The sequence below is a fragment of the Nelumbo lutea genome, chromosome 8, assembly GCF_056320005.1.
Source record: "Nelumbo lutea isolate HS-2025 chromosome 8, American lotus-T2T, whole genome shotgun sequence".
In the NCBI taxonomy this organism is placed as follows: domain Eukaryota; kingdom Viridiplantae; phylum Streptophyta; class Magnoliopsida; order Proteales; family Nelumbonaceae; genus Nelumbo; species Nelumbo lutea.
This window is the reverse complement of record NC_142691.1, coordinates 31869237-31885240: the sequence shown is the minus strand read 5'-3', so window position 1 is coordinate 31885240 and position 16004 is coordinate 31869237. Positions and strand designations below refer to the sequence as shown.

At 36.1% G+C, this 16004-nt stretch overlaps 1 protein-coding gene across 3 annotated transcripts in view; it reads left to right on the top strand.

The window, feature by feature from the left end:
- LOC148843711 (increased DNA methylation 3-like) overlaps window positions 1-900 on the top strand; it is a 59967-nt gene extending 59067 nt beyond the window's left edge. For all 3 annotated transcript variants that reach the window (XM_088959027.1, XM_088959028.1, XM_088959029.1), the window contains one exon: window positions 235-900. In XM_088959027.1, coding sequence (XP_088815153.1) covers window positions 235-497 — 263 coding nt within the window. In that variant the 3' untranslated portion in view covers window positions 498-900. The remainder of the gene's footprint in view (window positions 1-234) is intronic.
- The last annotated feature ends 15104 nt before the right edge of the window (window positions 901-16004 follow it).

Below are 16004 nucleotides of genomic sequence, written 5' to 3'. Positions count from 1 at the left end.
CCTTTTGGTATAAAGGGGGTTGCATTAATTGTCTTAAAGATTACACTTATTGAAAATAAGTTCAACAAGACAGACAAACCCTGTGCATGCTAGAGAGAAACCCTATAACATCAAAATTTTAGAAAACTTATGTAGTTTGATGTTTTTGGTGCACTATTATTTTTCTTCCCTGTGTCTATGAGCAAATATGCTAGTTCTTTTATTTAAGAGATCTTTTGATCTTTATCCTTGCAGGACAGTTCAGTTGTGAAATTGAACAGGATGGGAAGGTCCATCTTCGAGGGGTGACAGTGACCGGTGAGAAATCTATATTGAGGCATTCACGTATTTTCCAGATGAAGACGCAGTCCCTGTGCCCACCTGGACCATTTACAATTTCGTTCAGTTTGCCAGGCCCTGTTGACCCAAGACTGTTTTTACCGGAATTCAGATCAGATGGAATTCTTGAAGCTGTTGTTATGAAATACAGAGTACCAAATGCTCAGTTTCCCAGCTGATTGTTGTCCCCATCTGTGGTATCAAGCTGCTGAACTAATTATCATACATATTCATATGCAATCAGATAATTTGGATGGGGGAAAACTGACGCCAGAGTAAACATAAGTTTTGAACCAAGCCTGAGGAAGCTGACTAGGATTTAGGAGAGGTAATTCCTTATCTGTTTATGTGTTTTATTATTTTGTGGGTTACTATCAATCCAATTTTGTAAATTACCATGTACTTCTCTGTGTAGATATCTCCATATTTAATATGGAGACTCTTTTAACTTGAAAGTTTAGTGTAGCATGTTTTTGGAATTTTTTAGGATCCTCTCACACATCTATGCATGCATGTGCATAGAGATTGCCACAGACAACTTATTTACACAATAAATTGAAGGCTTGTGACCAAATTAAGGAACTACAGCTATTACGGGATTGAGCCATAACTCCATTTTGTACTTCTGTTGACATGGCAAACCAGATAATAGAGGAAATTACTAGAGCATAAAAACGAGAGAAAGTAGATTGAGATGGTTGTCATGTGCATAAAAGATCATCTACAGCGCCTGTTAGAACTGATCTGTTACAAGTTGAAGGGCTAGAAGAGTTGGGAGTAGATCAGAAATGACTTGTATGGATGTGCTAAAAGTGATTTAAGCAGACCAGAAATGTGCTAAAAATGATTTAAGCACCCATAATTTAATGATGGATATGGCACTGTATCGTTGGAACAAGGATTAGATGATGATGACGATGATGATTGGAAGGGCATGTTTTAGCAGAAGTCTGTGCAAATGCTGTTTCTTCCTTACAAATTAGATTAGTTGATGCATTAATTATATAAGCATGTAATGTTCAATTCGTTGATTAATGACCCTAATGCCATGGTTTGATAGAAGTAAGAAACAGAAATGAGGGATAATTCTCAAGGAATTTCATTCCTATCAAACCAGAGTATAAATGTTCAATTGACAATCTGATCAAAGCTTAAATAATATAGAATGGTTACTGTTTAGTTGGGCACTAGCTGCTTCTAGTTGTTGCTGGTGTTGTGCCTCTCATTTCTTTTCGTTGATGTTTTTTTTTTTTTTTTGATAGAAATATAAAATTCGTTAAGAAAAAAGAGAGTATACATAGAAGAGTCCAAACTGGGAGGATCATTCAGCCATACTTTATCCTCAAAGCCAAGAAGCATTAACAAGCCCCATTCAATAAAGAAACTGCAGAAAGTCCGATAAGACAGCAGTTGACTTTAAACCCATCTCCACCGCAAAAAGTAAAGCTTTCTAAATAGCAAGCAAATCCAGTAGTAGCGCTATCACAAAATATAAAAACGGAATCCTGATGCACTCTTGAACCAAGAACAAACTTACCAGAATCATTGATTGAAGCATTATTTATGCTCATTTTCAAAAGAGTCGCTCTGCTAAAGAACCCTGAATCTTAGCAAACAAACGATTATGATCAAATCTTTTTCCTTTTAAAAACAAACTCATTTCTAGTTAGCTACACATGATAAGAAACAGCTGCCACCCATTTAAGAAATAACTCCTCATACCTAGACTGTAAAAAAGGACAAGGCCTCCAAAATAAAAGAAGAAACACTAAAACCAAAGCGAGTTCACAAAGAAAGTAAAAGCCAGACAGCTCTCACAAAAGGACAAAAGAAAAAAACGGTGAAGAATAGTCTCCTAAGCCCAATTACAAAAAGCACAAACACAAGAAACATTAAAACCAGACAGCTCTCCAAAAGGGCAAATGAAAAAAAAAAAGGTGAAGAATTGATGTATAACTAAAAGAATGAACTTTCGGCTAGGCAGTTACATGGCAGCTCATTAGGTAGTTAGTGGTGCTGAAGACACCTGCATCAGTGGTATCAGAGCATCGGTTCTGGCACCAATGGCGGAAGGAACTCGATCACAAGATTTAAGGAGGGTTGAAGAATCTCTCGAAACCCTAATTAGGGAAAACTTTGAGAAACATAATGAAGTGGTTCGAATGCTGTCTAAAAGTATGAAGGCCATGGAAGCAAGGCATCGAGAGGATATTGAATCCTTGAAAAACTTGATGATGAACTCAGATCTACATGAAGAACAGATTAACTAGAGACCCTCCAAGGTGGGAGGAGTATGTGAGGGCACTTAATATTAGATTTGGGAGCACAGTCTATGAAGATCCCATGTCTGAACTTCAAGACTTGAGACAGGCTGGTTCCGTCCAAGAGTATCAAGAAACTTTTGAAGAATTGCTTAACCGAGTGGAACTATGTGAAGAATATGCAGTCAGTTGCTTCCTCTCTGGCCTTAAAGAAGATATACAGATGCCTGTGAGAATGTTCGTGCCAAATGAAGGGATAGGAAATCCATCACATGGACGCCCAAGGATTGAGGAATAAGGGGGCGAATTTCAAAAATTTTTCTCTCCCTTCAACTGGGAATCGAATTCCCTATTTAGAAAATCATATTTTCAATGATCATTCTTGAACCATAAACTGAATCAGATCTGAACCAAAATGAGTAGGGAGAGATAATACCTGATACAGAAAACAATATCTCTCAATGGAGGTGTTCATGCCCAAGGTAGGATCCAAAATCTGCTCCCACTGAAGATGGCGCAGTGCAGGGTGGAGTAGAATCAGTAGTGTTCTTCCAAAAGAACTTGATCATTCTCAAAATCACCTGGATGGCTTGTGAATACAACTCCCACAAATATTTTCTCCAAAAGATTGGAATCAAGATCCAATCTTGATTTCTCCCCAAGGAATGGAGATCGAACTGCTGTAGGCGGCGGCTGCAGGAAGGAGGCGGCAAAAGAGTATTTGTAGGGTGCATAATTCTCTCTTCTGTGATTTCAACTCTAAAGACAAGAATATCTTTGTATTGCTTGTGATTGTCTGTGTTGTGTCTAAAGGCTGTTGCCCCCTCTTCCTTTTTATAGACTTAAAGGGATCAGCTCCTAATCCCATTAGGAGTTGCTAACCTAAATTATATCTGGATTAGAAGTCTCTTTAAGATAAGGTATAACCCTTATCTTATCTACAGATTAGATCAGCCATTTCCTAATCTAATTAGGAAGTTTCCAGATCTAAATCTCATTTAGATCTTGGACTCTCTGAATGGATAGGGTGTGGGTCCAATCCTATCAGTTGATCTATCTCAGAATTCGCCCCTTAAGTGACTAATCAAATTAGCCTAGTTCGAAATGGGCTTAAGGCCCATTTAAGGTTATGTATTCATTTAGCCTTCCAAACTGCTGCCCAGTTGGGTTTCCTTGTATGGCGTGGGACCTAAACATTGATCTACACATCAGCCACATGGGTTCAGTCTAGCCTTTGTTACAAGGCCTGGCTGAACACACTATTATGGACAGTGCACCCCCTAAAACCCATCAGATGGGCTCTATGGGCCCAACACTTACCCTAAGTGGTCCCTAGGCCAAACCACCTTGTAACACCCAGGGATTGTGGGCAGATGCAAGATTATCTCATCAGGTATTATCCTCAATGGTCTTACACTTAACCTCTCAGCCCATAATGATCATACACTACCTGACAAGAGAGGACATCTCCCTCGGTTGCAAGGAACAGTGTTGCACTCTCTCAAGTATGGATCCCGGGAATTAAAACCTTTTGCAAATCATTTCGGGACCATAATGTATATACTTTTATATCTCATATAAAATATATTTTGCAAAACAAATCTCAACGATTGAAATCGGCTGCCGGCAGTCTTGGTTTCCATCAGTGAGAGTGCATCCCCGATCATTACCTTTGTCCGACAAAGGGGCTGATTTTGTCACTATGATCACCCACTCAGATGAATTCTCAAACTGTCCCAACATACCCAGGTTTTGACCCCCGCTAAGGATCTCACTGATTGGTACATCAAAGACAGCCCAATCCGACACCTAGTGCAGTATCATAATCGAGTCTAGGGGTTGGGTGTAACTTTCCAGTTTTGCCCATCAATCCCCACGGTCCAGGGCAATATTGGAAACTTGGTTCAGTTTAAAGATTCAATTAATCATACACTGTATGTGCCTAGGGTTTTACCTCGGTAGCGGAGACAAGCCACCCCAACCGATTTGGTGGCACTACAATGTCAACCTTGTCAGGATAGGTCTCCCCAGACCGACCCACTGGCTATGAGCATTCTAAACTAACACGAGTCTCATTAAGTGTTTAGTTTAAGGGTATTACACAGAAACATCCAAGGGAACATAAATCAAATATGCACTTTTATTCATTTTGATTGAAGCTAAGGGCATACAAAACTGTCTAACACCAAAAACCTTGCATCAAGCTTTGAGCTTAGTAAGAATTCAAGAAGTCACAGTGGGTGTCTTAAATAAAAGAAACAGAAGCTCTTCAAGAACCACTTACTCCTTTCCTTCTACCTCATCCCCAGTCTTACCTAACCCTTCAAAAACCCACAATCTTACTCTGAGTAATCCATTGCCTAAACCAATCTTTGTTCCAAACTTCACTCTTCTAAACATCCCAACTCCACAATCAAAACCACCAGTAAACTCCTAACTACTGAATATATGGATGAAAGAGGAGCAAGAGGTCTCTGTTTTTGGTGTGATGAGAGGTTCACACCAGGTCACATGAAAGTCTTAAGACTTTTTATGAAGATTTTGAAGGAGTTTCTCTCAACTTACCATTTCTTACTTGCTTTCAAACTAAAAATATATAAGGTTCGAACTTGACATATAGGTTAAAGGGTTTGAATATGATAACTGAAAGACATGATATTGGAAAAAAACTTACAAGCAATCAACTAGCACTATTTTTGCGAGCTGATCTCGAATAGCCAAGTATTTGGCTTAGCTCGGCTCAAATGCAACCCTAGTTGGGCAAATGAAGAAAAGAACTTGGAATTGTGTCATCTCCAAACCATTGGCATAGGATTTTATCAGCGGATGGCCAGTGGTTGATGCCCATCAAATTGTCATCACAGATGTAGCTGACAAATAATTGATCTTTGGCCATTTGCTGGTAAACATCTACACCAACAGTTAAGAGACCTATGCTAGTGGTTTGGGACTGCCGACATAGAGTTTCTTTGAAGAATGTAAGCAACATGGGGTATGGTTATTTTTCAAGCTGCAGCCTGCATGTTACCTCATTTTTAGTGTCGTGCTTATTTTTCATTCTAAAAAGAACGAGGCCCATAGCAAGAATGTTATATAACCAAACAAACTAATGCTATTCATTCTTGCTCAATCTTGTTCAGAAGGAGTAAGAATTGAAAGAACGAGGCCTGTAACAACAACCCGGCCTAAACCAACAACCCTTTCTCTTGGGCTTTTTGTTTGTTTGTTTTTTTTTTTTTTGTCGTAAAAAAAAGTACTACCACCATCACTCAAATGCATCACACCAAACATGCTTAGAGGCTTATCAGTTGATCGCTGTAATACCCAAATATCCCTCATTAATTGAGAACTGAGGTACCATGCATTTTCCTATCTTGATGAAGAAATGCTCTAAACTTGAACTAAATTTAGGACTTGTTCGTTTCCTCTTAATTCTTATCTCTTAAGAGGAATCTTTTAACTTTAAGAGAAAATTGGTTGTCCGTTTCCTCTTATTTCTTATCTCTTAATGTGCAATAGTTATTCAGAATTTATGTTACTGCATTATTCATACTCTCTATAAACCAGTGTTTTAAAAAGTCAACCCGGGAAGCTGGATTGGTGGTTCAACCAGGCAGTAACCAATCGAACCAGTCAAACCCCATCAAAATCTATATTAGACCAGGGTCCATTATGGTTTGAAAGCACTGGTAGTAACAACTAAAAAAGTTCCGACGACGGGCTTGAACCCAAAGTGATAAGATTAGTTTGGTAATTTGCCTTTAAGGACCAATTTCATCTGAGTCGTCGAGGCTGCTAGTTCAACTTTATTTTCATAAAGTGGGTTGGTTGTCTTCCTAAAATAGTTGAAACTGTCAATAGGGCAGCTAATTAACAAGATCTGATATAAGTAGTAGAATTAATGCATAACACAAATACACAATTAATATCAAGTAGAATGAACAAGGTGAGTTGAGTTCCAGTGGCACACTTGGGCTGGGCTCAGACTTGGAAACTAGCTAGGTCCACTGATCCTGAGAGGAGACAAACTCGGAACTTGACTCTGGAATCATGCCCCAAGCTGACTCAGGGTGTCGAGCTGGGAAGCTGTGCCCCTATCAAAAACGTTAGAGGTGGTCTGTAACCTGTTAAACCAGACTCCAGAATGGCCCCAGGCTGTGTAGAGTCAAAGTCCGCCTGAGCTTAGTCAGTGCCACCGCCCACCGTCACATTTTGCTTTAAACAATTGAACTTGATTGAATCATTTAATGCAGTAGTAGACAGTAGAGAGGTAGATGGGATTGATCGAACTGTTGTCATTGATGAGCCAACCGCAAGCACAACCACAACCACAAGGCCGCACCTGTGAGTTGTGACTTGCGAGCGTACAACTTGACCAATCTTATTTCTTCGTGGTTGTGAATCAGACACAACAGATAGACACCGGCACAAGCAGGCGCAAGCCAGCGCCATGCAGGCCCAAGTTTAGGCGTCTATGCCCACGTTCATGACGGATGTGCTCAACACCTCTCAAGCATTTTTATATACGTATATAAAATAACAAGCATACAATAACATGATTTAGAAAAAAAACTCGGAAATGGACCATTCTGGCCACTGGTTTTTAGGTTAACGGTTTGATCGTTCAATTTGAATAGATGACCCATTTTAAAATAAAATTAAAAGGCCAAAAACCATTGAATGGATCAACAATGTGACTGTCCGAATCAACAAATCATTAATTAATTTAATGGTTTTTGGCTAAGAACCGAATTTGAAATAAATCGAAATGTATTAATTGCCTGAATAATTTCCAGGTCAAATGGTCCGACCAACAAAGTCAAAACCATGTACAATAAACTTCAGAATTTGTGCAACTCTTTGTTTTCCTTTTTTTTTTTCTTTGCCCTAGAAGCATATATAGGCCCACTTATAAATTAAAAAGTATATATTCTGATATAGAGGACAAAGTTACATGGATGTTTAATAGGTTCTCTACCATGTTTGTGGGGTGGGGACTGGGGAACCTGATGATCAGTAGTCAACCCTCTTAATTTTCATAATGACAAAATGTTTAATAGGTTCTCTCGGAAGCATGGTTTTCAAAACCGGACCGGAAAAACTAGGAACCGGTTATTCGATCGGTTTCGTTTTTCCTTTAAATCATTAATTTTGGTCAGTAAATCATTGAACCGGCTGGTTAATCATTCAAACCATTTTAATTATTTTTAAAATTATTATTATTATTTTTTGGAACAGACCGACCGTTCAGGTCAAATGGTCGGACCGTTCAACCCAGTAACCGGACCCCTGACCAGTTTGGTCGCCGGGTTGGTTTTAAAAACCATACTCGGAAGCATTAATCAAAGAGATAAACTGAAAGACCTTCTCAGGCTCATTTGCAAACTAGTTCAATTAATCTCGATCGAAAAGAAACGCCTCATTTGCAGGCTCAATCGATCATTAATGTAAAATCATACATGCCCAGGTTCTAAAATTTGTGTTTGGATAAAAGAGGAAATAGGGAAACTTGCTAATTAATTTGCATTTTAAACGTGGGGATTTGGATTATGCACGCAAGACATTTTAAACGTATTTATTGGGATATGGATTGCTTGAAGATATTGTTTAGGATTTTGGGTTAATGAGGAATTGTAGCACACAATCAAATTATAAATTTACTTTTTTCTATCATTTTGTTTCTTGTAATAGATTGAAGATTATTATTTTTGATATTGTTTGAGCTGAGGTGGATGAGTATCAAATAAATAAATTTGATAATTCGTCAGTTTTGATCATATGTGTTTTGATGATAACAAACTTAATGAGAGTATTAATGTTGCAATAAAATTGCAGTTAATTCAAGGAAGTTTCTTTGAAACATAAAATTGTTAAATATATCTTGATAAGAACATGGGAGATTTATTTGTTAGTAGTTTAACAACATCATCATCATCATCATCATCCTTTCCAAAAGAAGAAGGATGCCCTAAGGAAGACAAAGAACAACAATGAATAAAAAGGAACAAAGCAACTTATGTAGTCTTGCTGTATCAATTCAACGAGGAAGAAAGCATCAAGTCCATAAGTTCGTCTTATTTTCTAGGTTCTTGATGTAACCATTTGTTTAATTAAGATGCATCATTAAACTCAACAAGACCAAACTCAGTTGAACCAATCTTAGGTGGCGTTTGATAACATTTTTCAAATGTCTAACATCTGAAAAACTTGATTTTCAGAAGCAAGGGGCATTTGAGATTATGCTCATTTCTAACATCTAAAAAGAGAAAAGACATCTGAAATGGTAAGACAAGGTTTCATGTTCAGATTTGGTGAAATGGCGTTAATGCCCTCATTAATATCATCTAATTAATAATAATAATAATTATTATTTAAATAATATTATTAAATATTATTTTATAATGTCAGAAAAATATTTAATAATAATAAAATAAATATTTATTATTAATTAAATAATAAAAATATTATCTTTTATTTACATAATAATAAAATTTATCAGCAATATATATTTAGTAGTATAATTTATTACAAATAATAATATTTATTTAATAAATTATAATAATTATCTCAATCATATAAAAATATTATTTTGATAATAATAAGAATAATAATAATATTATTTTTATTAAATAATACATTAATAATAACATTTTATATAATATTATTTAATAATACTAATAATGAAACAAAATTGTTGTAAGTATTTATTATTAACTAACACATATTATTATTTATTTATTTAAATAAATAATAATATTAGTAATAATATTTACTTAACAATAATAGTAATAATAATAATATTATTATTATTATTCAATAATAGATGAACAATATTATTGATTAAGTAATAGATAATTATTTATTTCAACAAATCATAATATTTGTTTATTAATATAATATTATTTTTATTTAACATTATCTTAATGCTATTTTTATTATTTATAATGTTATTAAGTAGTCTATTTTTAAGGATAAAATAGTAAAATTCATTGTTAAAGATTTTGGAGAACAATCTAACTCAAACAATCTTGTCTTTTCAGAGCTTCTAAAAAACAATAAATCATTTCTACTTCTTTTCAAACTTTAGACCTGAATAATAGCTTTTTGACTTTTTAGACATCAAATTTCAAAATTATCAAATGCCACCTTAGATACCGATGGCTAGAATAGGTTTGATTCTTAGGCTTTCTTAAACTTAGAAAACAAGATTTTAAATGTTGAAAATCACTTTCTAAAGATAAGGGAAAGTTTCCCAAATCTTTGGACAAATTTCTAAGTGTTGGAGCCATCATTAGCCGACTATTAAAAAACCTGTAGTCAACTAACTTTGACAAATAAGCGTAGTGTTAGCCTATAGTCAACTATCCATTTTGGCATAGTTGATTATCCTTGACAACCAAGGCATGAAAATTCCCTACATTGTTTAGTAGTCGACATGTTGTGTAGAGCTTCCCAGAGATAGTCAAGGTGATCACTTCTTTTGACCCCTTCTATCAAGAGTCCCTAGTCAAGGTTATTGAGGAGGTTGAGACATGGGTTGGGGGCTAAGTTAAGGTGATGGGTGGGACCACCAAGGACGCTACTAACTTTCCTACACGATAATGAGACTTGGCCTCATCTTCTAGTCATGTAAGTAGGTTGGTTGAGCCTAAGCCTTTGGAATGTTTGCTACATTTTTAGTGTACCTACTACTTGTTGCTTTTGTCTTTTGAGCTTGTAGAGTTTGGGATGTTGAGCTTATGTCATGTATTTTTCTTTCTTTACTCTCTTTTTTGATGTTGTATATATACACAAGTCTTCAAACTCAATGAATATTTTTTAAGAAATGAATACATGTTGTGCAGTTCATATGCAATTTGCTTGTTTGGATTTTGCATACTAGTAAAAAATGTGAAAACATGCCCAAGTTGAGGCCATTCATGCCTGCCCTCGATTCTAATTATGGTGGGTTGGCTATATAGAATTATCAACAATATGAAACTATTCAGGCCTATCCCTAGCTCCAAGTGTTGGAGGTCGGATGAGCCCTTGATGTATTTGTGAGAGGTTGGTTGTTGGGATTTCGAAAGACTTGAGATGAGTGCCCTTTATGTCTTGCCTTGAACCTAAGCCTTTCAGGAGCTTGGTGGTGCACCTAAGGGACTAGTCGTTGGATCTTGGATAACTTGACCAGCCCATTCAGGCATGTTCCAAGTTGGTATTTGTACTAGAAATGCATCGACCCCTAGAGGCCAATTTGGCCAACGAATTGGTGGGGTCTATGTTAGTTGGCCAAAGACTACAATCATTCGTCTTGCCCATGTAAGCCTAATCTAAGAGAGAGAACGAATTGAGTTCTACAAGATTTCTTTCTCAACTATTTTTTTTTTCAAATTAAATGCAATACAATAAAAGATAGAGAGCAAGAATGTGGAGTGTAGTGAGTGTAGAGATGGTAAGGTAGAAAGTAAATATCAAGAACTACTACATAAAAATAAAAAGCACACATAAGATTTATAGGGGTTTAGCCAAACTAGGCCTACGTCCTCTCCTTAAGCATACCACCTAAGAATTGGTGGAATTTTAGGTTCTAACAAGACCTTTACAATCGTTAGACTTATGGGTGCCAATAAGATCTTTAATTGGGACTTACGAATGCTAGCCTAACCCTCTAGTGTTCAATTGTAGAACACTCACCAATACTCAACTAGAAACTATTGGCTAATCAAATACAACAATAATTATGAACTATACAATCAAAGCACAATGTGATGCATCTACAAGGCTGATATGTTACAAGAGGATGAAAAATAGTAATTGGGCTATAACTCTTGAAGAGATTTAAGTTTATTGTGAGATTCAATATAGCATAAATTGCTATTTCACTTTTCTCATAAAGGTGAAACACTTTTAGCTCAAAATCTCTTCGCACTTCTTTTCATTTGCTTTTTTTCTCTTCTCACTTTTAATACTTTAGCTTAATGCACTCCATTTTTCCTTATTTCATTCTTCAACTCAAACTCAAGAATATATAGGAAGAATCAACCTTAGAGATCTTAAGACATTTATAGAGTTGTTGAGAAGGGATTAAACCACTTTAGGAAACTTTGAAAGCTTCCTCTCAAAGATGTTTAATGTTTTTGAGCCTTTAAATGGTTGAATATCACAATTTTCTTTGTGAAGCAGTCGACTATCATGACCAAATAGTCAATTACGTACTTTATCCTATGAGAAGTAGGGTGGTCAATACCAAGACTACTACTCGAAACTCAGTGTTGATTATCTTTGCATAATTGACTATTGGTAAAAATTAGTGTGACACTAGGTTGTTGACTATTAGGAGAAACCAATCTCGGCTATCATAGGTAGTCGACTACTACCTTATGGGAAATCAATTATTGTCCCAACCTTATAAATTTAAATAGATAACTCTATGGTCTGGGAGTTCACTTATTGGTCCTCCATACTTTGATTTTTCATAGTTAAAGTCCAGTATTATGTTTAGAAAGAGCCTAAGAACCTTTTTTAATTAACTTAACCATTAGTCTCTAAGGTTGTGATAAAACCAAATCTGGTTTGGGTTTAACCCATGTAGTGCATCTTGTCATATGATTTACATCAAGTCTCTATTTTTTTCTTCTTGTCACTGAGAATGTTCTTACACTCATTGGATAGGTTCCAATCCTTCTAAGGAATACAACTTTTCACTTATATATATCTTAGATTTCAGTACTCTTTAAATGAGTTTCTTATCAATACTTCAGTTATTTTGAGGAAATCATTTGATCCAACTACACACTTGTGTCTTAGAAAATTAGTACTCTCAATGAGTTTGTTGTCATCAAAACACATAGGGTCAATAGCTCGAGTTTATCCCCACTAACCATGGCCCTAGTTAAGACTTCTGTTTTAAGCTTGGTTCTCAATGCTAATAGGGTGTGGCATTAGGATTTTTTTGGTCAGGTACATTGTAGGTCATTGGCATATTTAAGTGTTTAGCATAGGTGGTGTTCAATGCAGGTTGATCTATGCCTTGATCGATTAGGTATTTTGTGAGTGTTCGCTATTCTTAGGTGCTTGATGTCATTGGTACTTGGTGTAACCAAAATGCTAGTTTAGTTGCACTTGGTTGGGCACACCATTAGTGGTTAATGTGCACAAGTGCTTAGCGTTGATGGTGTCAATTATTGTCTAAGACAATACACACAATTGCATGGAGGAATGATGAACTTTGTAGCTTTATAAATAACATTTACATCCTCAACTTTGCTAGTGGTAATACATCCTTAAATTTGTAGGGTTCCATGTGTGAGGCACTGGTTTTCCTTTAAGGTCATCTAGTTGGTAGGAGCCTGGTCCCAACACTCTAATAACTTGGTACGAGTATTCCTAGTTTGGTGCTAGCTTAATCAATCCCACCTTGGGAGCTAAGACTCCCAAACGTGAACTATCTTTTGAGGAAGTCCTCTTCTCAGCACTGAGTAATTGAACTTGAACTATCTTCCTTGAACCAAAATGTCACTATATTTGGATACCCTCTATTGATAGAAAGTCATCCTAATTTGAGCTTGGTCTATTACCTCTTCTAAGAAGTTGAGGTTAGCACATAGCTCTTCACCATTTAAGGCCTTTTTCCAAAGTGCTAGGTTTAAAGAGTGGGTAAGCCGATCTCTACTAGGATGTTCACATCATTTCCAAAGGTGAGGTTGAAGAGAATTTCTCTTATAATTGACCTAGGTGTGGTTTGGTTTGCCTACAAGACACTAGGAAGCTATTCTAGCTAGTGACCATTTACTCTCTCTAATCTGGTCTTCAATTCATATAGTAGGGTTTGGTTGTTGACTTTAGTCTAGTCATTTCTTGTGAGATAGTATATGGTCATGAACCATTATTCTATATTAAGCTCTTTAAAGAAGTCTTTGAACTTGCCATTAGAAAATTGGGTGTTGTTGTTAGTGATAAGCACCTAAGGGATGCTGAACTAGCAAAAAACCAAACTTTAGAAGAAACCCTAGTTGTTCTTGACTGTAATTTACGCTAGGGGTTCAACTTCCATATACTTGGTGAAGTAGTCTATAGCAAGGTTCAAAATATCGATATGCCCAATACGCTGATAGGGGTGTATCGGACATTTTGGTACTTGTTTTTTTACTTTTTTTTGTGTTTTTTCAAAATTGGTTCACGGGGAGCCGGTCTAGGACCCCTTCATCCCCTGAACCGGTCAGACCCCCGATACACCCATTGTAAGGGAGTATCAAAAGGGTCCTGGAATGATACGTATCGACCGATACGTAACGATACTTTGAACCTTGGTCTATAGCAATATGATAGGGAACTTCTCCTATTTGGCTACTAGTGAGAAAGTGCTAAGGATGTTCATGATCCACTAAACAAAAGTCAAGGATTGGGGATAAGTGTCATTGGAATATCTAGCTAATGAGGTATATTCGAATGTCTCTAGCATCAGCCACACCTTTGAACAAGTTTAGTTGCATCATGCTTCATTGTAGGCCAAAATAACCCCTACCGAGGGCTTTGTAGGCTAGGACCCTTCCTCCTAAGTGGTCACCATAGATCCCTTCATGTATTTTATGAAGCATATAGTCCACCTCGTCTAGATCAAGGCACTTGAGGTAAGTTTAAGGAGTTTGATTTCCTATATACATCTCCCCAAATGATGCAATACTAGATGCTCAATGGGCAAGCTTTTTGGATTTGAATAAGTCATTAGGGAGCTTCCAATCCTTTAGAAAGTTGAAGATGTGGTCTTTTAGGTTAGCTGATAACTAATCGGTAGGGTGTGCTTCAGCTCCTTTTATATGCTACGTTGTGGAAGAGTTTATATGAAGACTATACCTTTAAGGTCAGAGTTAATGATGAGTTCTAGACTTTCTAAGCTAGGTGGGATAGGGCATCAACTTGAATGTTTTTTTGACCCAGGGATCTATTGGATATTAAACTATTTTAGGTCAGTGATGAGTTCTAGACTTTCTATAGGTAGCTAGCCATGATAGGCTCTCGGGCTTCAAACTTGTTATTGATCAGATTGACGATGAGTTAGGAGGTAATGATGGCTTCAATGCACTTTTCACCAGCCTCCTTAGCAAGTTTGAATCCAGATATAAGGGCCTCATACTCTACTCCGAGGCCTTTAATTCAAACTTGAGTGCATAATACAAGGTAGGGCTGCAAACAATATTTGATTATTTGAATTTGAATTCAAATTTGATCCTAGTAAGGGTGAGCCAAATTTGATCTATTTAAAATTAGATTAAGTATGGACCTACCCCTATCTGATCCAATATAATCCGATTCAATTTAAATATATATCCTCATATATACTTAAAAAATTATACCATATCTATCGTTGAAGTTGGTTACGATGTTGTATTTTTACTAAATTGACATAGGTTCAAGTTTTATACAAGTAATTGTTAACTGATTTTGTTCATAAAATATAATATTTAAGTTATTTTAGCTTATTTAATTAATAATACATAGTATTTTAATCACTTGTAGTCTAATTTATTTATATAATTTAATATCCAATTATAATTTGAATTTGATTTGAATTCGATAGATATCCAATGGATATAATTTGATTCAAATTGTGATATGCCTATATCTGATTTTGATCCATTTGCAGCCCTACTCCAAGGTGGCATGTTCTGGTACAAGGAGAAGAGTCTCATTGATGTCAAGCTCAACACTTGTGCTTTTATGGTTGGTTGAGTCCTATACTCATGGTTAAACTCACCGAACTTGATGATTCATTTAATCAACCGACTTAAGGTCTTAGGATTTTGCAACACTACCTAAGGGATTGGTGATGCAGTACAAGAGAAGGCCAATAAGTTCTATGCAAGTTGGGACCACTCCAAGACACATAAGAAGCGTGGATGGTGTCACTAATCCAACCAAGTAATCAATTACCAAGTTAGTGCTAGCGTAGAATTTTTGCTATGGTGCGAATTTACCAGTTAGCGCCAGCACGAGATTTCCATCTTAGTTCGAATTTACCAAGATAGCGCTAGCATGGAATTTTTATCTTAGTTTGAATTTATCGAGCTAGTACTTCTATTCTAGTTCATAATTACCAAATTAGTATTAAATCATGATTTCCGAATTTTTGCTTAATTAGGACTTTCTTTTTGAAGAGTTTTAATAGGATTCTATTATGGAATTTTTTTATAGATTAGGAAGCTTTCTTGTAGGAGCCATAAGGGTGTATGCCTATATAAAGAGTAGCTAGGGGAAGGCTATGACAATTTTTTATATTGAATTTTCTCTTAATTATTCAATGAAGAATTCTTCTTCCTAGTAGTTTGACTTCTGTTCTTTTTTTCTGAAGCTTTTCTCAACGTGTTTTATTTCCGTATTGCGCCATTTTGGTATCAGAACTCATGTTTAATCATTTTTCGGATTATGACTCCTAAGAAGAAACAA